Source organism: Ictalurus punctatus, chromosome 15 (assembly GCF_001660625.3).
Source record: "Ictalurus punctatus breed USDA103 chromosome 15, Coco_2.0, whole genome shotgun sequence".
Lineage (NCBI taxonomy): Eukaryota > Metazoa > Chordata > Actinopteri > Siluriformes > Ictaluridae > Ictalurus > Ictalurus punctatus.
In genome coordinates, this window is record NC_030430.2 from 19,366,155 (window position 1) to 19,394,036 (window position 27,882).

Sequence of the window (27,882 nt, forward strand, 5' to 3'; positions counted from 1 at the left end):
GGAAACACGCAGTATTCTTGCAGCAGCAACAGTTTGTGGCAGCACTTACAAAAGCAAAAATATAATTCAAATGACAGGGTGGAAAAACGGTATTGAATACACCAAGCAGATTTGCACTAGTTAGTGTTGATTGTTACTGCAGCTTTCAGCACAATTCTTGTGCATCCTACAGCAGGAGTTCTTAAATGAATCCATTAAAAAATAAAATGCTCATGCATTATGCATCATGTTAAAAAAAAAAATCTTATCGGTCCAAAGAGCCCACCTTATCATTCTCTTCTTTCTCTTCTTGTCCTGAGAAGACTTATGAGGATCAGCACAGCAGCGAAGAGGAGGAGGATGAGGAAGAGGAGAGTGAAGACGGCGAGGAGGAAGACGACATCACCAGCGCAGAGTCCGAGAGCAGCGAGGACGAGGAAGGGGCGGAGCCCGAGGACCAGCAGGGCACCAGCCGACAGCAGCAGCTGGAATGGGATGACTCCACTCTGACCTACTGACGCTGCCGAGCACGCACACCACTCTGATAACACATACAAACACACACACACACACACACACACACACACACACACACACACACACACTCCACCCACCCACCCATTCACTCACTGTCTCACATCTCCATCAGTGGGGACTCACAATTTTCCTTGCCAGATTCCCCACCTACGGAGCCATGAGTAAAAACAAAAAAGTCCTTGAAGCAAAATCCATATATATAATTATATATATAATATAATATATTATATATATATATAATACATAATACATACACACCTATAAATACATATATATCTAGTGTCTGTGGTGACGGATGTTGCGGAATCAGCTTAAGTTCCACTGGCCAAGGCTTCCCTGGTGTCAGCTTAGTGGTGATGTTCAGTGTAGTATAATTATCACATAATAGCTGAATGCTAGATATGTTTTTAATTTATTTCTTTATTATTATTATTTTTTTTTTTTGTGGGATACCTGGCCTAGATTACATTTTTTATTAGCTCTGTAACGATATATAGCCTTGCACAATTTTCCTTGTTTTTACATGTTATGTCATTAAAACCGAGAATGATTTTATGTATATTGCACACAAATTTTGGAATTAGTTTGCTACAGAACTTTAAAGAGAAGTTTTGCCTCTTTGCTTTTGATAATATTTCTTGCTCTTCTTGGTCCATGTTTCTTTCTCCTCTTTATAGTGCATGAAAATTTGCAAAGTCATGCGTGTAGAAGAACCTTGCTTTTTGATATTTTGTAAATATAATGAAACCATGGTGTCCAGTATCTAAAGTGTTGCAGTACCTGCTGTAGAATACTTTTTTTGTGTGTGTGTGTGTGTTACAGAGGCTCTAGCATGTTTCGGAAAATTTGGCAAAGCTCTTCAATCGTGCTTGTGCACTTTAGAGAGAGCAACCCATGTCAGAGGCTGAGGTTTCTGTGGCAAAGTGTGGCTTATTTTGTTTTGTCGTTTGGAGGTTGGTGTTTTGTTTTGTTTTTTTTAAATTATTATTATTTTTATTTAACAGAGTGGGCAAGCATGAAATTGGCTAATCTAGGCTTGCACAGGTGCAAATGCTCCAACTTGAGGCATTGTTGTTTTTCATTTCTGTGAAGTCCACTATTGGACAGAGGTTTATACTTTGGACCCTCTGAATAATCACGTTCAGGTGATGATTATACATTTGTTTTAATGGTACTGTATGTTGTACAGTTTAGACATTCTGCATTGAAGCCATCTTGGGAGTGGTTGTGGTACTTTTTCCTGTAACATCTACTCTTGTTATAACCCCTCCTGATCAAGCCAGTCTGATGTAACTTGGACAAACTGAGCCTCTGGAATCTGGTGATGGTTTAAGCTTCATGACATCTGTGCAGTGCCACGATGGATGAAAATACTCCAATCCTCTGATACTCCAGTCGATTGCATAAATGTTTTTTTGGGGATATTTATTCTTTGGTGTATAATTCTGCTCGATTTACTCCGTGTGATTCACTGGCTGCTCGGTCATTCCAGTCTCAGAAAATATTTTATTGGAATATCCAGTTACACGAATGCTTGAAGAATTACGTTTTGAGATAATCGTCGACGGGTATGTGGTACACCGTTAAGACTTCTTGTACATGGAGGTGTGTTCTGGCAAACGCTATACTCCAGGCAATGGTTTTAAGACCTTTACAGGCTCGTCTGCAGGTCATTCGTCCATGTTATTTTTGCTTAACGCAGTAGTCTGTTGCCTTCCAGCATCTGTGTAAAGGGTCAGGCTCTGTGGCTTCAGCTAGAAGGCTTTGGTAAGCAATGTTAAATATTTGCGCTAAGGAGAATGTTAACGTGTAGAGAGAATGGATTTGGGCGAAGTGTTTGTTACTTTATATAGATTGTAGTTTTCTTGATTCTTGCATGGACGTTTTCTGTTTACTGCTGAAATCCAAAAGTTTTTCCTATGTTTCTGTTGTTACTACTGCTGTCAAGATTTGTCCAGTTTCTGTTTTTATGGCTGGCTGTTAAGGACAATTCGAAATCTTCCAGAGTGCTTTGGAGTGTCCTATAATCTTCCCTGAATTGGAAATTTGCTAACTGATTCCCCTCAGAAAAAGCTCAGACTTGAGCTGCAGTCCACGATTTATTTAGCGGAGTTGGGAGTGTCTTTCACCCATCACTGCACATTAACATAACTAACACAGCCCTCGTCCACACCGTTCTAACTGGTGGTCACGTTCTTCTTTTGTAATTACATAACATTAGGATTGTACAGCTATAGCAAAGTGATTTTTGTTGTAATCGGGGTCAACGGCTAGTTTTTATCAGTTACGATTGTTTTAACTGTCCTGCATAGGTGTCCTGTGTTCATGTCGATGTGTAGAGAACGTAGATCCATATTGTATCATGAATAAATATCGTACTAAGTCACGTTTGAGGAAATCCACCTCTAAAGAGATGTATATAATTGAAATTCTTTAGGCAGTGTATGTGGATAAATTAACAATGTGTGAATAGTGAAAGCTCATTTTGAAGTTTATTGCCTGATTTCCTAACCCAAGACACAGGGCAGCACGAAAATCACAAGAACCGGTTAAATATCCTTTTCACAGATTTCTCACACAAACTTTGTCAGGATCAGTCAGAATATTTTTCTTTTATATGATCTTTTATATTTAGTACAACCACTTATCTCTGTTTATTTGTTTAGTCACTGGATGAAAGCAGACCATTCCATGATTGAATTAATGGAAATTATAGGGAAATGGCTGTTAGGGTCAATCTTTTCAGTAATCATTAATCTACAGGTAGGACAGAACAATGTGATTCTTCTGAGCAGGTTTGTCATTTTTTGCTCATCAATAAATTTACATTTACATTCTGTTCCATGTACCTAAGCATCCACATCCAGCCTATAAAAACGAAAGGAGTGTGAGAGTATGAGTGTTGATCTCATGTACTGATCTCAGTGTCAGATACTAATATGACACCTATAGGCTTACTACTGAATCACACCTTGCAAATGACATGGTCTATTATTAGATTCCTTTTTTTTTTTTTTCTTTTAAATGGAAGGTGAGGAAAGTTGAGAAATGTTGGATGCTGCCCTCATGCTCATTCACTTTTCTACATTCAGTGGCAAATTTTGGTGAAGTTGGTGCTTGCTCATGAACAAAATAAAGGATGATGAGATGGAATTAAGTTTCAGGCTCCTTGTTCTTTTGTCCTTATGTTCATTTTATTTATTTTTTGTAACATTTATAGATTCTGTGTGATTACGCAGAGTTGTTTTGGGATTAGCTATAAAATATTCAACAGGATCAGAAGAAAACACTATAATCACATAACAGATGTGATTATAACAGATGTGGCTATTGATATTCGCTCTTCCGTGACAGAAACTCACCTATATATTAAATTTTTTTAAAAAGTCGTCAAAAAACATTCAGAATGTGCTGATTGACTTGAAGGTGGATGACTGTATTGTAGTCGACTGTATACACGCTATATGGCCAAATGTATGTGAACACCTGACTGTCACACCCATATGTGAGCCTTCCCCAAACTGTTGCAACAATGTTGGAAGCACACGACTATTTAGAATATCTTTGTATACTGTAACATTAAGATTTCACTTTATTTTGGCTTTTATAGCAGCAAGGGAGGGACTATCCATCTATCTATAGATGTATAGATATGAACTTTACATATAGATGGACATAGATAAAACAGTATATATAGTAGCCTAGGGATCATGGCCATATTGAGCCATATTCTGGCATTATTGAAGATATGTTGAGGAGACGTGACGCTTGAAGAATTTTCTCACCTTTTACTATCATGTAGTCAGCTGCTTTGTCTGGCGAGAGCACATAGTAAGCCTCTTGGGCTTCCCTAGAGAGTAGCGGGGCGAGGCTGTGGGCCCATTTCTCTTCATCCCAGGCTCCGTGGAGGGCGATCCATTCAAAAGCCTCCAAATAGGCTTCAATGTCATTCTCCTTGGTCTGTGCGCATGCTTACCTTCTCCATCACAGTAGCAACTCTAGGCTGCAGCAGGCTGAGCACAGACACACAGGAGGCAAATTTGGTGGAAAATAGTGCTCGTTTAAGTAAAGTGTCTTGTAGTGGGGAAAAGCAGAGTGGAGTGAGGTGCTCAGGTGCATCTTGTTCAGTGCTGGGATCCAGGTATCACAGCTGAGCTGCATTGTGGAGTGACCCAGGAGGTGTGCAGATCTGTGGAGAAGCCACGGGGTTCTGGAGAGGTAGCTAGGGGGCGTAGTCTTTTCTTTCAGCACCGTGACGTCAGTTGTGTGTGGAGTACATTTGGAGGGAAAATGGAGGGACTCTGGGAAAAAAATGGCTGTAATTCCTAAACAGTTCATGCAATATTTTTCATTGGCCATTGCAAATTTTTCCCATGTGACATAGTAAGACAAATGCGTTACTGTCACAAACGCGTTATTTTGCCCGTCACTACTGAGTGGGTTGTACTACATCTATTTACTCAAGAAGACCAGGTGGTGAAGATATACACAGAAGCATTGTCACTTCCTAAAATAACAGTCACACAGTAAGTAAATAATTTTGTCTGATATTTAAAAAGAGATAGTCCCTTCTCAAAGTATTGGAACAGCAAGGCCAATTCTATTGTTTTCACTATACTTTAAAGACATTTGGGTTTGAGATCAAAAGATTTTGGATTGGGGCAAATACAAAAAGTCCAAAATCAGAAATGATCAAACCTTTCTTTAGGTCATAGTCTCTCTCTCTCTCTCTCTCTCTCTCTCTCTCTCTCTCTCTTTTTTTTTAAATAAAAGTTTACAAGGATTTAACTTCAGTTTTGAGTCTCGGTTTTCCTTACGAATTACACAAGATTACATCACAATTAAATACAAGGTTAACCATTTATTTTTATGACAAAATTCCTTATCGTCCCACAAATCAAAGAATTTTGTAGCAGTGTAACAAAACATTTTCATATACTATAATATAGAATATAGTTTGTAATATATTCTTTGTAATAGTTTGAAATAATGTTTGTCATTTCCATCACAATAGCAATATAGAAACAGCAAGATTGTATTAGTTGAAAATATACTGCCGAGTTGTGAGCATGATTTGCGTTTAAACAATTCTTCCAAGTTAATCACTTCCATAAATCTTGAGTGTATTCATTTGCACAACATATTTAAGCAGCATTTCCATTTAATTGTTGCACTTTCTTCAAATGCAGTTACTCAGCCCAGACATGGTGAGTGTTTATATTTCACATTTTTACTTTTACACACAACTGATAAATCAGCTTAATGGAATTGTGTTATTAAAAGGTATAACATCAATTCCATCAACCAAAGGCATCAAAAGAGAAATGTATCACAAGCTACACACTTACAGGTTAAAGCAGCATTAAACACAAGGAATAGAATACAGACAAATGAATACAATTACACACCCAAGCAAAAAGGATCAGAAAAGAATGAAAAAGAACAAAATAAATGCAATGAGTCTAGCGACACGATCAATTAGGGCTGCTACATGCAATATATTAGGCTATACACTAGGGGATAGTAATAACAAAACTGACAAATTTGAGATTATATTCATAGCATATACAAATAATAATAATAATAATAATAATAATAATAATAAACACCAATATGAGTTTTGTTCTGTGTGAAATATGAATAGTTATATTATTGTGGTTTCGACCTGGATGACACAATATGAAGCCATTGAGTTTTTCTTTGTAAGGTACACAATTACATCATTATGTCAAAAGATTACTCAATGTAATAAATTGTTATTTCATAATACACTTGATGGCAAATAAATGTATTGTTTCTATAAAGAAACACTGTAGTGTAAGGGACATTTTTCTCTATCTTTCACTCTTGGTTTGGTGTCATTATTTCAAAAGGTCATTTACTTTAATATAGTTTTTTTTTTTGTTTTCATATAAAATTGAATATAAAATCAGTGAAAAGAAAAAAGTCATTATATTATACAAGGGACATTTTTGTCTGTGATTTGACTTCATCAGAAAGTTAGAATGTTGATTTGAGTATCATGTCAAATTTTTGTTATTTATTATTACAGTTAAATATCTCTCACACACACACACACACACACAATTACATGTTCAGTGCACGCTTATGTACATTCTGGTAGTTTTACGACGGTCCCTAACTCAGTAGCGGCAATGGCAGACGGTTTGTTTTTGTTTAATTTCTGTCAAATAGAATAATATAATCTTTCCAATTAAGGACGTATTCCCGTGATAGGCTCAATTTTAACTCCAACTGTGCCCCCTAGCGTTTATAATGTGAAGTTCAGGGACAGGGGGTAAAACATGTTCGTGTTCACTGCAGTGAATGAACCCTACAGATGTCTAGCATGTCGTCTGTTTGTACACGTCCTGCTCTCAAAAGTATTGGCATCCCATCTGCCCGACTCTCAAAAGTATTGGCACCCCATCTGTCCGACTCTCAAAAGTATTGGCTCCCTACGCGGTCGGTTCTGAAACTATTGCCGCCCTACACGGCGAGCTCAAACAGTATTGGTGCCCTATCTGTCCGGCTCTCGAAAGTATTGGCACCCTACGCGGGCAGCTCTCGAACGTATTGGCTTACGATCTGAATTTTGCCACGGCAAGCACCACTCATATTTTCTTCAGGAAATGAACCGGTCTAGTTTAACAATTAAAATTCACAACGGAAATTCACATGTACGGGTTTAGCAAAAAAAAAAAAAAAAAAAAAAACCACACACAACACTTAATTGTTGATGGACAATTAACAATAGCCTATAACAGGATTATGGTAACAGCTTGTTACTATAAACCTGTTACACCTGGCTTGTGTGAAGCATTGCATCAGCAACTATACTATACTGCAGGCGTACTAACAATATTTTTATATCCATCTTCCATTATTTACAGGTTGCATAGCGCAAGTCCAATTATCTTAATATCCTGTAATAAGAATAAGAATAAGAATAAGAATAAGAAGAATTACCAGTTGCCATGACTACCTGCAAACGCCTGGTACTTTATGCATGACTTGGTCACGAATTTCAACTATGACCCTAAACCTGTAAACATTATCATAACATTCACAAACAATATATATTTAGCTACATTTCCCCAACTCAGATTTTATTACAATCATACTCAAATTTCTTCCTCGTAGAAATGTCTTTGCATATGCTGTGTGACTCAGATGCTTAATCAGTCGCAGGTATCTGTCATGTTCATGTGAAAAGACTTCCTGCTGTACAAACAGACTACTTCCCTATCTACCACCTCACAATTACAATTTAACATCAATATAATGAGCTCTTCTCAAAAACATACATGGAAAAAAAAATCAAGTTTTGTATTATCATATAAAACACTTAACATCAGTAAAGAAAATTTCTATACAGAACATATAAGAAAAGGTACAATTATTATTATTAAGGTCTCTTAATCGTCATGCAGTACCGAATACTCAAATGTCATAAACGGTCAACCGTGTTTGCATGACATATTTTAGACATTCATTTTCATTCGATTTCTATCATAAATAGGATATTTCATGAAGAAGTATAAAAGTGAAACATTCAAAAATGGCCTGTAAGAAATTATTTTATCTGTCATTTTCAATACACTCCAACATCAAGACATTCATTTTTTTCCTAAAACCTCAGAAAGGAATGACCAAAACACAAATCATCTAGTACAGTGTACCAAATGTAAATATTATACATTAAATCTGACTGGGTAGCTCAATGAAATTCCTAAATTCCTGTATAGAAACTGTACAATCACATACAGAAAAATGAATAAGTATTTTGAAGGTCGTTGGGGTTAAGCATGAAAATAACTACACATTTAAGAAACTTGAATGGCACTGAAGAAGTGTGATCCAAAATTATAGGACTAAATATTACACTAATATAACAAAAAAAAAAAATAACAACAACAACAAAAAAAAACAAACACACATCATTTACAGAGTACCAAATGAGAAAAAGTGCATCACTAGGTCTGAGTCTTTTCAACTCCAGAGCTAGCTAAGGCCATGATCTTATCTTCAGATCCTGCAGGAATTGAATAAAAGCATCAGGTTAAAATTCCGTACATGTAGTCAACACACACACACACACACACACACACACACACACACGCGCGCTATCTGGGTCTATATTAACACTTTACTCAATCCCTACATAATGGCATATCTACGTTATAAACGTGTTATGGTACATGCTGGGAGTCATCATTACTGTTTATATCCTGCTGTGCAGCAATGGTAATGTTACCATTACCGAATAATGATGATTTTCCAATGCAATGTGTTTTATTACATTATATTATATTTTTGCTTCCTCATAAATGCCCAAGCAACTCTGCATTTTATTTAGCCGACTGCCTATACTTCAAGTCCTGCCTATACTTCAACCGGTACACTGTATGATAATTGTCATAATTAAAATATATAACAGGGCCTAAACTGTCATAGCCAATTATTAAAGCAAATAACATCTTTCAAGAGATAGTTATGTCAGTCTTAAGAATCTGGATTCACGTTAAGTGGTTTCACATTTTGAATGGTTTCTTATGCAGGCTACCAAGCAAGTAAATAAGTCCATTTCCACACATTAATACAGTCATGACAAATGGTCATGCCTAGGTTTCTGTTCAGTCTGCTCTAACGCTCATGCAAACTTTCCAGGAAATCACCCACGTCTACAACTGAATTATATTCACCATCATGCACTGTGATTAACTGAGGCATAGACCAATACTCACCCATTTTTGCTGTAACCTTCTCAAACTGGCTCAGAGTGGCACTGACATTTTCCGTGAGAAAAGCTTCATCCTCTGCTGTAAGCTATATTATATATTAAAATAATATGACTGAATAGTTTTTAAATGTTTTCAAAGCAAATTGCACCAAAACAGGAACAGCCTAAATGGCAAAAATGGAAGATCATGTATTTGAATCTAAGATGATTTAATACTTTTTAATATGTGTACTTTTTAGCAGATTAAACCCTTTAAGGACCCACAGAAACCCTGGAGAGTGATGTATGTAAGAAATAAACCACATAAGGAAGTTGATAGTTTTCCCAATAACAGCACTTCTCAAAGTTTTATTCCTTTTATACTACAGCAAATTGCCACTGCTAACATTTTGTCCCTTAAAAAACAGTGTACTTTTTATCCACTTATAATTTCATTCATAGTTTCTTTTAATGTTGTGGAACATCCGTGAAAAAAATTTAGTTCCCGTTATCACTTATGCTATAGCATCTATAAACTCTCATTCCCTCACTAGCCTGTTTTTCTTTCTCTGTATTAATATTGATGATAATTTTTTTTTTTACTGATAAATTGCAAAGCCCTCTGTTCTGAAGACTTAAAGTAACAGCTTTACCTCTGAGTATTACAAAGAGGTGACACCAGAGAAATGCTAAATCTCTCCTCACATTAAACATTTTTCTTTGTTCTCATGATCCAGCAAGTCCCTGTGCAAAATTAGACTGAGATCATGTATAAGAACGAGAGCATTAATATAAACCTGTAAGTTGTCTTACTATCAGAGCTGCTGTTATAGAAAATTAATTGACATCTAATCATTCAGAGTCGAGAATTAAACAGTGCTGTGGCATAAATGACATTAATACATGAAGCTGACACAGAAAGAATCTACAGGTTAGAAATAGGCCTCTCACCTTCTCGCCCAGTTTTCTCAGAGCTGTGAGGATCTCCAGTTTTTGCTGAGTGTACACGTCTCTAGGAAGTTTCCCTACCATCACATCACGGTCCATCTGGAGACAGAGCACGACAATGTTAAACACAACCAAAGTACTACCCCCTTACTGGTGTTAATATAATAATAAGAATAATTAATTATAATAATTATTATTATAGAGCACTTTTCATTTTGATTTCAAAATCTCACATATAGAAGTGTAGAATGTCGAAACTGTACTTATGTGGTGGAATATTTATTAACCCTCTACTGCATGAATTATTACATTTACATTAAAAAATTTTTTTAATGGATTTAGTTAAAGTAATAAAAATTTAACTGGATTAGTTCAAGTAATAAAAATATATCAAACAAAATTTGAAAAAAATAAAATAAAAAATGCAGTGGGTACTTGGTAAATTGTTGCCATATGGCAACAATGTGCAATGGTGGAAAGTATCATATAGTCAAGAATAAACCAAAATGTATGAGATTAAATTCCAATTACTGCATTTTCCAAACTATTAGTTGTAGAGTTTTTTGCCACCTAGTAAGCATGTAAAAGTTATACAGCTCCTAGAAAGGAATTACAGATGTAAAAAGTATGTGCATGGATTTAAAAATTTGATCTTTTTAATTAATTCTGTCTTTAGAATTCTTAACAGCTTTCTCTTGAAACATAACGTTTTGAAAATAAGGTGCAATTGCAAACTGTCTGAAATTACAACAGTTTTTCTGCCTTTGAATGTAAATATACTATTAGAGAAGCCTAGTGTCTTTTTCGCTATGTAGGTCTGTTTCAGTTCATGAATGCACATACCACAGTTCCATTACTGCATGTTTTGCCATATGACAACAATTACTTTTGACCATTTATCAGAATACTCAAAATATAGACTTGTTCAAACAATTTTTATTTCTTTTTCACTTTAAGTAGTTTTGCCTAGATATTGAAAAATTAATCAAATTTTGAGAGCCCTTCAAGAGCCCTTCAGAGATGACCTTCACCATGCCATGTGATTGCAGAAAAGGAAGTACAAACAGACATGGCATTTTTTTGCTATGTCAAGATTAAAAGCGCTCTTTTTCCAGTTACATAGGAAAATAGTGATTTTGGATTATTGCCTATCAAAAAATTTGAACAAAATATATTAATTGTTGCCATATGGCAACACCATGCAGTAAAGAGTTAATTAATGTTGTGTTTATATTTCAAATATTACCTCTGCCAGTCTTGTCCGTAATTGCCCAGGCTGCTTCTTTGCAAACAGTCGAATAACTTCAGGGGTCTTAAATGCTTGGCTGATGGCAGCTTGGATAGCCTGATAGAGAAAGTAAGAATTATGTTTCCGCATGAAAAAAGTAAAAAAAATGACATTATTTTACAAATGAAAGTGACTGGAGGTAAATACAAATGAAAAGAGAATATTTATATCCCCATTAGAAAAAGAGATAGCTACAACTGATATTTTAAAATCACTATTAATATCTGAACACTCACTACTTGATATTTTTGGTACTTATCCCAGTGAAGAATTGTCTGTGAAAGCTAACACACTAAAAGTATTGTTCAAATAACATTTCTCTGTACTTTTGATTTTGTATGCAAACCTTTGCCCTCCAATGTGTGTGTCAGAATATCTGGGGTCAATCTTCAAATACGATTAACCTTAACTGTGACCCCTGACACAAAATTTGGCCATTCAGAGAAAATATGGCATCAGTATTCATGTCTGTATTAAAAACATCTTACTAGCTGCATCCCTCCCAATTCATCCACGAGGGTCATGTTCCCTGACATGAGCTTCTTCAGGGACTCGTTAAACTCGCTCAGCTGCTCCAGGGTCTCTTTTTTGGTTTCCTCATATTCCTCATCGTCGAGGTCTTCTCTGGAATGAAGAAATAATTGACACAAGACAAGTCATTTAAAAGAATTTAGGTAAATTTCTCAAAAAGCCTTGTGTTTTATTAAGGAAAAATGTGATTTTCAATAGCATTCAGGATTTATTTTGTAATTAAATTGGCAAGTAACGAGTCTGACGTCTGCATGTTAGTCTATTTTCACTTGGATTAACCATGTTCGACATTTCCCACAATGCTATTTGACTACTTGCTGAGTGGCACCTGTAGGATTTATGCAGCATTCGCAGGTAGGAATTAAGTCATTTTGAAAATGGACACGTCATATTCGGCTTTTATTAGCAACAAACTAGCCAGTGATGAATGATGTACATTTTCCTCCTCATAACTGTATAGTTAGTGTTATAAATTTAACAAGCAAACATATCTGTATGTTGATTGATCTAAAGCAAATACTTCAATATACAACATAACTGATTTAAAGGTAGGGAGTTCTACTTTGTTTACTTCTTATCCAGAACATTGCACAGAGCATCACACTTCCTCCACCAGACTGCACATAGTGCATCCTGGTGCCATCTCCTCCCCAGGTAAGTGACGCACACACACCTGGCCTTCCACATGATGTCAAAGAAAACGTTATTCATCATACCAGGCCACCTTCTTCAATTGCTCCAGGGTCCAGTTCTGATGCTCTTGTGCCTATTGTAGGTGCTTTTGGCGGTGTACAGGCGTCAGCATGATCACTCTGACTGGTCTCCAGATACACAGCAATCTGAGATGCACTGTGTGTTACAACACTTTTCTATCATAGCCAGCATTAACTTTTTCAGAAATCTGTGCAACAGAAGCTCTTCTGTGGGATCAGACCAGACGGGCTAGCCTTCGCTCCCCATGAGCATCAATGAGCCTTGAGCCCCCATGACCCTGTCATTGGTTGTCCTTCTTGGACAGCTTTTGTTAGCTACCAACCCCTGAATACCGGGAACACCTCACAAGACCTGCCATTTTGGAGATGCTCCGACCAAGTCATCTAGCCATCACAGTTTGGCCCTTGTCAAAGTCACTCAGACCCTTACGCTTGCCCATTTTTCCTGCTTCCAACACATCATCTTTTAGAACTGACTGTTCACTTGTTGCCTAATATATCTCACCCCTTGATTATATTCCACCCCATGACAGGTGCCACCGTAGCATTCCCTATGCATCAACAAGTGGCAGACTACAAGAGACACATGTGACTTGATGTGAGTGTACAGTAACTGCGCTGGCAAGGTCACCCTGTGACGTCTGCACGGCACACAACCACATCTTCTCCCAAAGATAACAAAAATCTATCATCAATTACACATCGCACATAATTCAATAGAATAATATTTAATGTGTTTCAGAGTGGAATTTTCCTGAAAAGTGCTTAAAGTGATACCTGCACTAGGATTTTATGATGATCTTTCTGCAGTAATGTGTTGTTGTTGTTGTTGTTTTTACTTGGGTGAAGTAAGGTTAAAGTAAAAGTTAGAGGAGTTGAGAGCGGTGTGTAACTTTACCTGCACTCCTCTAGATCTTGTAGCTGCTGCATTAGTCGGTCCAGCTGCTCCTCCATGTTCTGCTTTAGTTTCCCAGTTTCTGATTTTCCTCGAGAAGCCATGATGTGTTTCTCAAATCAGCCTGAGATACTCAAACAGAGTTCATTAGCCAATCAGAAACAGGTCAGGATTTCAACTAGAAAAAAAAAAATCCAAATTCACTCCGCGTGAACATGTACAGCAGGTTATATCAGTCTAGATTGAACTTTTATACAGTATGTATACAGTATGTATAAAAGCAAGCTTCACTTGTTTAATAACTAACAACAGCTGCGATCCGACACAACACAGAAAAGTCCTTATGGAATAGAAAAGAAAGGGTGGGTCTGGCAACAGCCTGTGTTTTAACTTCATGTGCATTCTCCTGCACAACATGTATCCAAAGGACCTGCTTGTAGGTATCGTGTTTGCCTGAATATAATTCATAACGAATCTCAGGTATAGCTAATATTGGTTAAATAAATATATACTAGAGTCTTCTGAATACTGTTTAGGATAAAATATATAAATGCTATTAAATATTGAATCATTACAAAACAGCAACAAGACATAGATAATAAAAAAAATCGGAATAGATTTGTTTAAATGTCTCTCTCTCTCTCTCTCTCTCTCTCTCTCTCTCTCTCTCTCTATATATATATATATATATATATATATATATATATATATATATATATATATATATATATGGGTGTGTGTATACTTTATTTTCTATTAAATTTTTATTTAATATTAATTTAGTCCTTGTGTGTGAGCATACTTGGCAAAAAGCTGATTCTGATGATTTGATTTCAAATTGAAATGTATTCAGTATTTAGCTTTATCTCCTTTATTTCTTTTAAAAGTAAAAAGCATAAAATATTAGCTATCAAATTAGCTAATAAAATAAGATGTTATTAGCACGCTCTTACGTAGCTAAATATGAAAATAACATTACTTAACGCTAAAAGAAAATCAGGCACACATATGACTACCTAAACAACCGATCTATTTTTTATTCGTCCAATGAGATTAAAACAGGAAACCAGGGCGTGCAGGATGTAACGGAGATGGATGATGGATTACCACCACAATAGTCTGTGCGCAGATAGGTACTGGCCAAAACCAAATTTAAAACAATAAGATACAGATGTTATAATTTATTACACCGAACAGTTTAATCGCGTTATGTGTATAAAATCACAGAAAGAAAAGCCAGTTGACGACTTCTTAGTTTCACGTTTCCAGCGTTCTGAATACAGGCTGCGTTATTCTTGCGCAGAATTGAGGTTTATAAACATAAACGCAGTCTGAGAGAATTTCTCACCTCGTCATTTATTAGATTAAATGTCTGCCACGTGAATGTATTGTTCATAATTAGATATCACGTTCTGCCTATTCACATATTTATGATCGTTTTGTTTCATTTAATTCTAGAAAAAAATATTGTGCATGTAAGCCAATCAGAGACAGCCTTGGTGAAGGATTGACCAATCACCGCATCGCTTAGTTAAACCGGAAGTTTAAAAAACGGATGTGTATTGTGTATATGTTTTGGTAAGTAACGAAGAAAGTTTTTCAATGTGGTTAATTTTAGGTTCGCCTTTTTCCTCACATAGCATGTAAGGCTGTATAATCGATTCAGAATTCTGTTTTAATACATATACAATGCAGTTATATTATTGTCATCTTTCCTGTGTGCAGATGGCATGCCTTGTGAAAATAAAGTGTATGCGTAGCCATGTGCGTGTTTAGAGCCGTATGGATAATAGTCAAGTGAGATGTTTGGTTAATATTGATATTAAATAGGCCTAATGCTTCATATCTCAGACTGATTTGACCAATCATCTGCTGCATGTGTGATTGAGTGAGTTTCTTTGGTGGACTTCTTTCTGTAGTACTTCCTCATTGCATGCCTGAGACTTCCTGCTTTACATGCTGTAGTATTTTGACAAATAGAAATCATTTCATTGAGATGAACTCACATCTGCCTACAGCCTCTTACCCCTACCTCCAGTAGTTGCCATAGAAACTGCGTACACCATCACTAGTGCAGTTCTTCGATACTTTCACAGGGTTGTCAAATACAATTTAGAAAACAGACCACGTTAATAAGTCAAGTGGGTCGGGCCAAAAATAATAAATAATTCGTTATGTGACCAATAACACATCGACAGCTCCTGTTTAATTGTTTAAGGTATATTCTGAATGCACAAATTGATTGAACACAGTGCAATTCATTAACAATGCCTTTTTTGTTGTTGTTGTTGTAATTTTATGATATATACTGTATGCAGAGGCTATTCACTCGTTTTCAGTTTTAGAACCTGGAACTGAAATACAGGGTGTCCCCAAAGGCTCCATACATAGGGGACATTAAAACTTTTTAGTTAAACGTCTTCCGAAATTTTTCATTCCCAAACACCCCCCGCCCCAGTTCATCCACTGACAAAGGCACAACTGACGTGGTGCTGGCAAACATAGTCTGCTGTATGTGGAGACTTTTTGGGACACCCTGTAGACTAAATTGGGATTTTATTTCATGATTCTACACAGAAGCTTATAATATTGAAGTGAATCCTGAGGAATCAACATAGTTTGCGAAATTATTTACAAATGTTTAAAAAAGGAAAATAAAATAAATGGAATCTAGTTTTCTTTATTTGAATAACTGAGTCTTTTTAAAAAATAAATAAATTAATAAATCTTTCTATTACAGTCCACAAAACAGATTTAATTTCGAACATGGCATGAAGATTCATTTAGTGGGGCTGGATTAAAACCTTTATCAGGCTAGTCCCGGCCCACTCACCACATGTTTGACACCCCTGATCTAACAAATTCTACAAGTTATGTCTGGTTTTATAAAACTCATTTTTTTATTCTGTTGAGGTAAGGAATATTTTTTTTTCTTCAGTTGAATTTTATTTGCCAAGCTCTTTTAACAGTAGACAATGCCAAAAAGAAGCTTTACAGAAGATCTCTATCTGAACAGAGATTCCAGAATATGTAATGAAATGTTCTTCTCTTTCTCAGGTCCCGAATCAGTTCTATGCTAACATTTATGACGTCCCCGATGGCACTACAGGAGAGAATCAGAGTGGTGCTGCTGGCATGTGGCTCCTTCAACCCCATCACCAATATGCACCTGCGCATGTTTGAGCTGGCACGGGATCACCTGGAAGATACCGGTACATCAGTGTTACACCAGCAACATTAACTTAAATGATCTTTATCAGTGGTTCTTAACTGGTCTTGCTTCAGGACCAGGACTCTTTTCAGCGGCGATGCAAGTGGACACCATGACCTGGTTAAAAACTAGCAAATATTATCCTCCTAAAACTGGTCTCCAGCTTTTCCTTCCACTTTGGATTTTAATGTTGTTATATGATCATATTACTTAACTATCAATTATCTACAGAAATGGCAAAGCGAACACTACTCAAAGATCTGCTGACTATCCTTAGGTGAAAAATTCAGATATAATAACCAGCGTTAACCAGTGAAAGACTTTGAAGGTTAACAAAACGGCATAGTTAACTTTTTTTTATTCTTATAGTTTAGTCTCAATGTTTCATTATACTATTTTATACTACTGAGGCCCTTATATTAATAGGTCTACTGTCTAGCTAGCAAACTTGTTTTTGTCGGGTTTGATTTTTCGGAATAAAACAAGATAAATATTCAAATGTAGTTATAATCACAATATCACTATCCTTTTAACCCAATTTAAAAAAAAACACAACAAATTAGACCTTGTTCACAATCCACTTTTGTCCATTATCCATAAATTTGTGCGTTAATATGCTGTGAGTTCTCGCAAAAACACCCGAAAACCAAATAATAAAAGTGCGCCGTTTTCCAAAACAGCAATAATATGGACCAGCAGGTCATGCGCAGGCATTTAAAATAGTAACAATATAATGAGAACTGTTTAGACTAATGATATAGCAGTTCGCATATTTGACAAGCCATAGTGCTCTGCTTTGAACTAATATAAAAGCTCCTCATGCATGCTCATGACCCAGTTTTGGGTCACAAAAAAAGTTCTCAACGGCTCTTCTATATGTTCTTCAAAAAAAAGTTTAGTGACAATCTTTTCAGTCTGTTAATTTATTTGTTCATTTTTGCATTTTATCAGGAAGGTACAGAGTAGTAAAGGGTATCATCTCTCCTGTTGGTGATGCCTATAAGAAGAAGGGTCTGATTGAGGCGTGTCATCGAGTGGAGATGGCCAAATTAGCGACCGAGAACTCCAGCTGGATCAGTGTAGATGACTGGGAGAGTCAGCAGGCTGAGTGGGTGGAAACAGCCAAAGTTATCAGGTGGCAGTCTTTTTTACAGCATTTATTCATAATTTAGGTGTAGAGAATCTGCAGATTGTTATACACATACCGTCTCTGGAACTGAACTGGAGAGATGAACACCATTCTTCCAAAAGAAATTTCTTCAGTTGTTGTTTTACTGATTATGGTAGAGAGCGCTGTCTAACACATCACTCAAAAACCTCCCAAACGTGTTCAGTTGGGTTGAGATCTGGTGACTGTGAAGGCCATAGTATATGATTTATAGTACATGATATGACCAATTTGTCATCCATCTATACATTTGTGCAAATGTTTGTTGTGTGCCTTTATATGGCATGTTTTTTTTCCCCCAATACTCCATCCATTGCTTTTTTTGATGATCAGCCTGACATATGTAAATATCTATTAAAAGTAAAAGTTTATACCAGTCTGTAATTTAGTCTGAGAAAAAGAAAGCCTATTTAAATAATATACACCAGTCTAATTCAACAATCCTGTTTTCTGGAATCTCAGCCAGTTTCCTGGATTTACATGCAGATAGTTTTTTTTTGTTTGTTTTGTTTTTTGAGAACAGTAAATGTAACACAATTGCATTTATGTTTTTTGTCCTGATCTTTAAAAGACACCATCATGCTGAGTTATCATCAGCGGTGGAGAGCCTTGACGAGGTGGACACGGTAAAGTTCCCAAAGAAAAGAAGAGTGGAGGAAAATGAGGAAAGTTCATCAGATCACAACAGATCAGGTACTGACACTTTTTTCCAGATAAATTTTGAAGTCACAGTGAATATGAATGCAAAGTGATATAAAGCTGACTTTCATTTTCATTCACATGCAAATATGTGATCTGCACATTGTCCTGCAGTCAAAAATGAAGCCAAAACAACTGCAGGTTATTTGAAGTAGAAGGGCTGACAGCATTCCTTTCATCTGCCAAGTTTGAACAAGTTTAATGGCTGTCTCACCACAGTTTTGTAATGTTGAGAAACGGGTCTCTCTTTCAAAGCCAGGGCCAACTTTGTTCATTCTGTTCTCATCAACTGAGCAACAACGTGACATGGTGTCTAACACTGTTAGGTAACAGGGCTTCACTTCTTTTATATAATTTGTCACAGGAGGGCCACATACAGGTCATGGAAAGCAACAGTATGATAGAGCATTTTGGATTTTCTCCTTTTACCACACCAAATATAGTGCCAAATGAAGGCCATGATAACTATCTGATGAGTTGTATTACATGTAAGGTAAATGCTAAACTTTGCATAGCATGGTCCATGACTAGAGTCTGCAAAAAGGTTTCTGTTGTGATTCAACTAAGTACAACTGCAGACAGTTGCTTCATTCATTCATTCATCCATTCATTCAGATTAAGTCAACAAATCTCAACCCAGTTGAACACCTATGGGCAATGGACTAACTCCAGTCAAGGGAATATCTTTTGGAAGAATTGTGTTTGTTCCTCCAGTACTGTTCCAGGGATGTGTAGAACATTCCCAATGTGCAGTGAGTCTGTTTTGGTGGCTCATGATGGCCCAGTGCTTTGAATGGCCATTGGACTGGTTTTGGGACCGGTTTTTAATGACCATTAGGCTGCTTTTGGCTGACCAATGGGTTGGTTTTTGCATAGGTTTTCATTGACCATTGGGCTCATTTTTGGTCTGGATTTGAATGCTTTTTGGGCTAGTTTTGGGACAGTTTTGAATGACTATTGGGCTGGTTTTGGGGTAGTTTTAAATGACCATTGGGTTGCTTTTTGGGCTAGTTTTAAATGACCATTGGGTTGCTTTTTGGGCTAGTTTTGAGTGACAATTGGCTGTTTTGGGCTAGTGTTTTTTTGTTTTGTTTTTTTTTATGGTGTTTTTTGTGCCAGGTTTGAATGGCCACTTCACATGTTTTTGGGCTTGTATTTAATGGTCACTGGGCTGGTTTTGTCATGTTGACCTGAACTGGCAGTCCTGAATGTTTAAGTCACATAACAAGCACATCAGCTAAGCTACTTCTACCCTCATTATAATTCTGATCTGTATTTCTGATTGTCTTTCTGCAGAAACTCTTCAGCTCAAGCTGTTGTGTGGAGCAGACGTGCTGGAATCCTTCAGTATCCCCAATCTGTGGAAGAAGGAGGACATTGCCGAAATTGTGGGCCGCTTTGGGCTTGTGTGCATCACCAGAAGTGGCTGTGATGCAGAGAGGTTTGTCTACCAGTCTGACATGCTGCACAAATATCGTAAGAACATCCACATCGTGAGGGAATGGGTGACCAATGAGATCTCTGCCACGCACGTGAGACGAGCTGTGTGCAGGGGCCAGAGCGTGCGCTACCTGCTGCCTGAGCCTGTGGTGCGCTACATCCAAGATCAACATCTGTACAGTGCTGAGAGTGAGCAGAAGAACGCAGACGTCGTCCTTGCTCCTCTTCAGAGATATAACAGGGCAGCTGAATAAGCTACTGCACTCTGTGTGTGTGTGTGTGTGTGTGTGTGTGTGTGTGTGTGTGTGTGAGAGCTGCCAAACCCTTGCTCCATAGAGCCAATGCACTTCACCAGCTACAATGTAGAAATATGGCACCCTTAATACACTAGACATCTTTTGGAAAAGAATCAGGGTTTACAAATGCAAATGATTTTTACAAGCCACTCTTTGCACTCTATAAAACATCTAATTATCCAAATAAAACTCCTGAAGCTTTTGGTAATTAGTTGGTCCATGTTTTTTTTTTTAGGGTCTTATATTGAGGGTGTTATAATATAGTAAAAGTCCTAATATTTCTGGGCAACTGCTGAAACCAATTTTATTAAGAATATTTTCTTGACACTATCAGTGTGTTCAGTCCTGTTGTCTTATACATGCACAATTGTTTGGATTTATTTTCTTAATAAAATAGCTATGTGTAAAGAGGTGTGCACAGCATCAGACTTATTTTTGTTATGCTGAAACGAGTTTGTTTTATGGCACAGGCTACTTTTCACGTTGTAGTTTGGCCTCATCCTAGAACACAATGTCCACCAATTTGTGAGTATGAAAGCTAACAAGGTTTACACAGTCTAATAGATAGCCAACGTTAACTAATCTGGTAGGCTATATAACAGACTAATCCTGGCTAAAAAATTTTTTACTTACATGATATAATGGCCTCAGAATAGCTAGCTTGTTACTGCATGAGAGATTAATAGCTGGCAGCATTTGTAAATGGCTATTCTACTCACTGCCACCTACTGAACATGACTGTATTCCGAATAAGTGATGAATCTGATCACTGTGATATGGGCATAACTGAGCACATCCATGCCATTTGTGATGGTTGGTGAGAAGTCGGAGTTTGCAAGAATACATACTTAATGCCCCTCCACCAACATGGAACAAACTGTCCCCAACTCATTAAATTATCTTCTGCCACAACTTTCCAACCCTCATCCTGGAAGATCACCTGTCTGGCAAATTTGACCATTTTCCCTGCTCCCAACACAGCTGATTCAACTAATCATCTAATTAACAGCCCTTCCTGAGTTAAAATGGGTGTGTTAGAACAGGGAAGACACTCGTGAACAGGATAGGGTGTACTCCAAGACCAGGGTTGAGAACCTATGTCTTATACTGTCCAATGTCCAGTAAAAAACTAAACAATCCCCATATACCTATGAATATCTCCTGATTCCAAGATTTTCTCTACTTTAATTGGTCTGTCCATATTATACTCAATTAACTTATTGTATTAATTATTGTACTTTCTACACTCTGTTACATGTTCAATAGTTTATTGCTTGGATATACCACGTAACCACAGGTTGAAAAAGTACTGAGTTATGATACTTAAGTGAAAGTATAGATATGTCAAACTGTTATTCATACCACAGTCAGCCACAGTTCTTCTCTTCTATTGCTTTCACAGTAAACTTTTTTCCATATCCTAGACCTCATAATACTACAAGGGTGTGATACAAATGAGAATTTAATTGATTTTTTTATGAACTCATTAAGCAATGGAACACTGGCACTGAATGAAATTTAGATTAATTAGAACAATTATACAATTTGTGACACTTATATGCAATAAACAATGCAAAAGAGGAAAAAAAGGTTTTTATTTGGCTCACTCTCGTATAACTTGAGCCAAGTTAAGTGGCTTTCTTTGGTCATTCCTACTTATAGTACCTCTTATACCTTGGAATGAAATGTTTCTTCAGGAGCATGGTTAAATAATCCAATAGGCTTAGTGGTTAGCATGTTCGCCTCACACCTCCAGGGTTGGGGGTTCGATTCCACCCGTGGCCCACGGTGGGTCCACACGTTCTCCCCGTGCTGTGGGGGTTTCCTCCGGGTACTCTGGTTTCCTCCCCCAGTCCAAAGACATGCATGGTAGGCTGATTGGCATGTCCAAAGTGTCTGTAGTGTGTGAATGTGTGTGCGATTGTGCCCTGTGATGGATTGGCACCCTGTCCAGGGTGTACCCCGCCTTGTGCCCGATGCTCCCTGGGATAGGCTCCAACAATAAGAAAATTGTTTTCTGAAATCTTACTCTAAACTCTGCAATGAATTTTGACCATTTGTTGCACATGTTTGTTTTTATCTGTTTATTATTAGGCTTAAATTATGTGAAGTGTCCATCATACAGGTCCCCGTGAATGAGGGGATACTCTAGAAACGATAATGTATTAGAACGAGTACATTGATATAAACCTGTGATTTTCCTTGCCGCTGAAACTATTTTCAGAACTGATATGATAGAAAATTAATCAACAACTTTTGACCAATCAGTTTTACTGAGCACTGTGGTATGAACCTGTAATCCATGCTCGACTGGATTAATGTTCAATATAAGTAAAACAGAGGGTGCCAGTTGTGTTACACATACATAATGTCTAGCCAAAATGTGTTTCTAGGCACATAAATGCATGGGCCTTAACTGATTTCTTTTGTTTTTAAAGTAAAAATAGGGCAGGGTGTTGTGCAAGTCGGTATGACAGCTTCAGTGAACGTCACAGAATTGCTCTGAGGCTAAAAATTATGGTTACGTAAATAGATGGTGAAGCACGTGTTGGTTAATCAAGGTCTCTAATCTGACACACCTTATTATTAATAGCCCAGAAGTAAGGCCTCATTTGATGTTAAATGTTGGTTTGAATTGCCAGATTTTTTTTCCAGTATATATATATATATATATATATATATATATATATATATATATATATATATATATATATATATATATATATGTGTGTGTGTGTGTGTGTGTGTGATATACATGTATACATGTGATATACATGTGAGATATATATATATATATATGGTTGGATGGATGGAGATATATTACACCCCAAAATATATACCTGTTATTGGGATTAATATCTTTAACCACACCTTCCCAAGTATTAACAAAGGTTTACAAGGAACAATTACATCACCTTTTGAAAGTTTTTCAAAGGCTTTGAATGACAATGTATTTAATTTCATGTTTCTGAGTGGATTCTAACAGAATGATTTTCTCATGGATAGACAGGGAAGTTTTTACGCACTTTACTCTAAGGTGCATGACTATTAACGGAAAGAGGGTATTGATTGATAATGACGCACTGTGTGGGGAATACCCACTGAAGATCTGTTTACAACTTGAGGCAATTGCTTTCAAAATGGAAACATTCCTGAGTATTTTTGTCTTGTGACTTTTGAGTGATGTTTCCTAATAAGCTTCCTATACTGTCTGAGCCTCTGACTTTATCAGATATAGTTAAATTATTTGTATTATTTTATATCCTATAAATATAATGTATTACTTAAATAATTGTTGGCTTATTGATTTCTTTAATTCAGATAAGATTTTGTTCCAATAACTATCCATCCATCTTCTATACAGCTTATCCTCTTCAGGGTAACAGGGAACCTGGAGCCTATCCCAGGGAGCATCGGGCACAAGGCGGGGTACACCCTGGACAAGGTGCCAATCTATCACAGGGCACAATCACATACACACCCATTCATACACTACGGATATTTTGGACATGCCAATCAGCCTACCATGCATGTCTTTGGACTGGGGGAGGAAATGAATGAAACCCCCGCAGCACAGGGAGAAGAAATGCATATTTGCCAGTGTGTCCGATGTTGACCTTCAAACTTAAAATTCAAAGTAATATTGATTCAGTGATATATTCATTCATCTTCTGAAACAAATGTATCACCGAATCAATTACTTTAATAAAAATATCGTATCCAATTTGTAGCTATGTTGATATTTTGCAGTTGACCCTAAAACCAGCCAAATTAAAAGTAATATTGATTTAATGTTATACCACCATAATAAAATAACCCCAATGATTGCTTTGATGGCAATGTTATGAGCTGGTTTAACCTGTAATTTTCTAAATGTCTTTATTTCCGAAAGCACATCTCGCACATTGCTAAATTACTTTGTGTTTAGGTGCCGATATTTTGATGTTGACCTTAAAACCAGGAATATTTAATGTAATATTGATAACAAGACAGCTGTATAATTATAAGTAATTGGTGATAATCTAAAACTATATAAACCAATGTTTTAGGAAGTCCATTTCAGTGAATTAATATTCTGCAGTTTTGTCATAATATGCTGAGTATACTTACATTTTTTTTAATGTTAAAGAATAATGATTGTTTGTGTTAAGGGGTGTGTTCTCATCTGACGTTTAAAACACAAAGCCTTTGGGTGTATATGTGCGTGTGTGTTTGGAACTTGTTAGTGAGACTGTGTGTAAATCAGGTATAGAGACCTGTTTTCAAAGTCCTGCCTCCTGACACCTCCCACAGTGTGACTGTCTGAGTCTCTTTTGTAAGCCTGGAATCTCACCCTGTTTCTCAGATCATTTGTAGTTCTCTCCTGCTGTGATTCTTCTTGATAACCAGAAAAGAAATTTAAAAAATGCCCACCAGCCTTTGTGGGAAATGGGAACTGCTCAGCAGCATCAATTTGGAGGGATACATGATTGCTTTGGGTAAGGCTTCATTTCACACCACCATTATTTTCATGAATGAGTGTGTATTGAAACATTAACAAGGAACATGTGACGTGATTAAACAGCTTAGTACTTCAAAAGTAAATTAAGAAAATTGATGGTGATCACCATGTGGAAAGTTGAAATGTTTAACACGCACCGCAATTTAACAATGACAGTGTTCTATTATGTGCATTAATTTCTGTAAGTTGCTTACTCTTGTTCTCCGGCAGGAATTGGCTCGTCCACTCGTAAGATAGCGCTGAAGCTCAAGCAGCATAAGCTGATCGAGCAGGCCAACGACAAGTATGTGATCAAAACTTTCAGCACCTTCAGGAACTACGTCTTCTCCTTCAGAGTGGATGAGGAGTTTGATGAGTTTACTAAGGGCTTGGATGAGAGACACTGCAAGGTGAAACATTTACATAAACCATTTGTATTGCTCTTATGACTGAACTTAATGGATTAATGGATATTCAAAATGTAACAATTTCATTTCTAATATTGGGTCATGAAGTTTGAGTAATTATATCATTACTGTTAGGGACATTCATTCAAGGCTTCTTTTTAGAACAACTTCCTTATCTGAAAGCAAAACTATCTGTTGTAGTGCCCTACATAGAACCATTAAGGGTTTTCGCAGGTGGGACAAACCAAAGAATACTTTTTGAGTACATTCTTTTAAATAAAGCCCATCTACCACTGCAAAGATGACTTTAATTTGTCCTTCAGAAAGGTTTCTGAGTAGAACACCTGTAGAAAGCTAGAACTATTCACCATCTCAAGATGCCTTGAGGAACCTTCTTCTTATAAAGAGGGTAGCTGCTCTGTTTGGCATCATTAACATCTAAATCAAATCAGTGTGTCAGAACTAATCCACTTCGTAAAATTTATACACTTGATTCATAAATGAACCCACTTTTAGACATAATTATTTAAAAAAAATTATGTGGGTATTGCATTCTCAAAAACAAAATGTGTAAATGTTCAATGAATGGTTTGTTAATTGTAACAAGTTACATTCAGATATATTCATCTTTGCCTCTTACTGTTTATAGAATGTATGTTCATAATATACAGTCAATTTTAATATATTATTTACAGTATTTCAGTTGAAAAATATTTCTATTGAAATAAATGTGAATCATTGATGTAAACGTTTTAGTTGTTCCAGTATAAATGGTTTAATTTGTTTTGAAAAAGTTATTATTATTATTATTATTTTTAATAGGCATATTATTGTAACCTTACACCTAAAAACAGACTTTAGTGTGTGTACCACAAACAGAACAGGTACTGTGAGTACTTATTATGTAACTGTGCTGTCTGTATGAAGAATGTCGAACAGAATGAATCTGAACCTGGTTTAGCTGAAAAGTATTTTCATTTTTCTCTATACTTGTGCATAAAGACAATATAATGTTCAAACTAAATTGCATTGAATTTGATTGAAAAACAGAAATATGGCTAACAATTAGAAATAATGAAATGCTTTGTTGAATGGCAGTCTGTGGTGACGTGGGAGGAGAACAGGATGGTGTGCATTCAGAAGGGTGAGAAGAAAAACAGAGGTTGGGCTCACTGGATTGAGGACAATAAACTGCACCTGGTATGAAAATTGTGTTGTTGCTGGGTTTTTTTCTCATCAGTACTGATTGTTGTATAAAAAATTTGACAATACATTGCCATTTCTTTCTCCCTTGTCTTACAGGAGCTTTATTGTGAGGACCAAACCTGCAAGCAAGTTTTCAAAAGAGTGGCTTAAAGTGTAGCTTTATTGCATCTTGATAGGGAAGAAGTGTAGGAGAGACTGGATGGAACAAGAGCTCACCTTCTCTGACCTGAGCTGTGTTCATGAAGAAAGCTGAAACTCTGAGGGTCTTCAAGCGTTTGTGACTAAAGGCAATGTCATCAAAGGCGGAAGACAAACCCCAGTCCCGGAGAACCACTTTGTTTACTGTTCTTTAGACACCAGATACAACTCATTAACTAAATATCAATTTTAAGTTGTATCCGTTGTTCCAGAACAGTGAAACAAACAGCTGTAAAGTTGTGAACTGATTGCATGTTTACAGTTCAATACACACGATTTCTATTCACTATGTCACCACTAGGAGGCGATATAACATTTAGAATGGGTTCCTAATAGTCGCGTTTCCTGTAGTTTTTTTTTAAATTTTCTATCTCTGTAATTTGACTGTTCATCCATCCATGTTTTTATATTTTTGTCAGTTGCCTAATTTCTCATCTCAGATAGGGACATTTCCAGCTTTATGTATCTAAATGTCACCTTCACTTGTACGTTTCCCTTAAAAAAAAAAAAGATGCATTTTTATTATTTGTGTAAAGAAAGCCTCACATTCTGAAGGAAAGAAATGGTCGTGACCTGTATGCTTAAAAATCTGCCAATGTCACACAGGTTGGATGTGAAGTTTTTTAATTCAGTGAATTTGACAAGAATGTACAATAAAACTTGCAACAAGTTCAGAGACCATGTGGTTTCCTTGAAACTTTACTGTGATAATCCAAATACCTCTACAGCAACAATAACTACTACTACTTCTAATAAAACGTTATTAAAACGTATGCTATTTCATTAAATTTTACTTCATTAATGTGTGATCAGTGCTAAGCCCACTTGTTAAGTTATTTTAGTTCAATACCAAACAAAGAGAAAAGGTGTGAATAATTTACGGCTCGCAAATCCCTTGACAAGCTATTAAAATCAGGGTGGTGGCCTGGTTTAAAAGCCAAAAAGTAAATGGTGAAAAGATGCTTCACAAACTCCTTTGTTAATCAAATGCATGTCTAATATTTTGTTCTGGTTTAACACACAGGTAGTAAATGACATTTACTTATAAAAACAATAGGTGTGTTCGACTTCATGCGGTGCTGCGCAGACCGGTCGGTGGCTGACTTGAAGCAGTGCATGCCGGTTAGAAATTGTCTGACTTGAGATGGCCACGACGTCACTGTG

At 36.6% G+C, this 27,882-nt stretch overlaps 4 protein-coding genes across 11 annotated transcripts in view; 3 read left to right on the forward strand and 1 right to left on the reverse strand.

The window, feature by feature from the left end:
* clstn1 (calsyntenin 1) overlaps window positions 1–3,673 on the forward strand; it is a 40,757-nt gene extending 37,084 nt beyond the window's left edge. For all 4 annotated transcript variants that reach the window (XM_017486893.3, XM_017486895.3, XM_017486894.3 and 1 more), the window contains one exon: window positions 303–3,673. In XM_017486893.3, the coding sequence (XP_017342382.2) occupies window positions 303–497 (195 nt within the window). In that variant the 3' untranslated portion in view covers window positions 498–3,673. The remainder of the gene's footprint in view (window positions 1–302) is intronic.
* Window positions 3,674–8,080: 4,407 nt separating this feature from the next.
* On the reverse strand, window positions 8,081–13,968 carry lzic (leucine zipper and CTNNBIP1 domain containing). The gene is given in 6 exon segments (NM_001200352.1): window positions 8,081–8,551; window positions 9,264–9,345; window positions 10,190–10,285; window positions 11,433–11,531; window positions 11,963–12,098; window positions 13,617–13,968. Coding segments are annotated over 6 exon segments (573 nt in total). The 5' UTR covers window positions 13,718–13,968; the 3' UTR covers window positions 8,081–8,492.
* Window positions 13,969–14,672: 704 nt separating this feature from the next.
* On the forward strand, window positions 14,673–20,835 carry nmnat1 (nicotinamide nucleotide adenylyltransferase 1). Of its 5 annotated transcripts, XM_047160186.2 has the most exons (6): window positions 14,726–14,746; window positions 15,074–15,191; window positions 16,671–16,825; window positions 17,776–17,959; window positions 18,564–18,685; window positions 19,988–20,835. In XM_047160186.2, the coding sequence occupies exons 2-6, from the start codon at window positions 15,169–15,171 to the stop codon at window positions 20,383–20,385; spliced, it is 882 nt and encodes a 293-aa protein (XP_047016142.1). In that variant the 5' UTR covers window positions 14,726–14,746; window positions 15,074–15,168; the 3' UTR covers window positions 20,386–20,835.
* Window positions 20,836–24,732: 3,897 nt separating this feature from the next.
* Window positions 24,733–27,394, forward strand: rbp7a (retinol binding protein 7a, cellular). The gene is made up of 4 exons (XM_017486897.3): window positions 24,733–24,905; window positions 25,139–25,317; window positions 26,413–26,514; window positions 26,617–27,394. Exons 1-4 carry the CDS (start codon window positions 24,833–24,835, stop codon window positions 26,668–26,670), a joined length of 408 nt encoding a protein of 135 aa, XP_017342386.1. The 5' UTR covers window positions 24,733–24,832; the 3' UTR covers window positions 26,671–27,394.
* The last annotated feature ends 488 nt before the right edge of the window (window positions 27,395–27,882 follow it).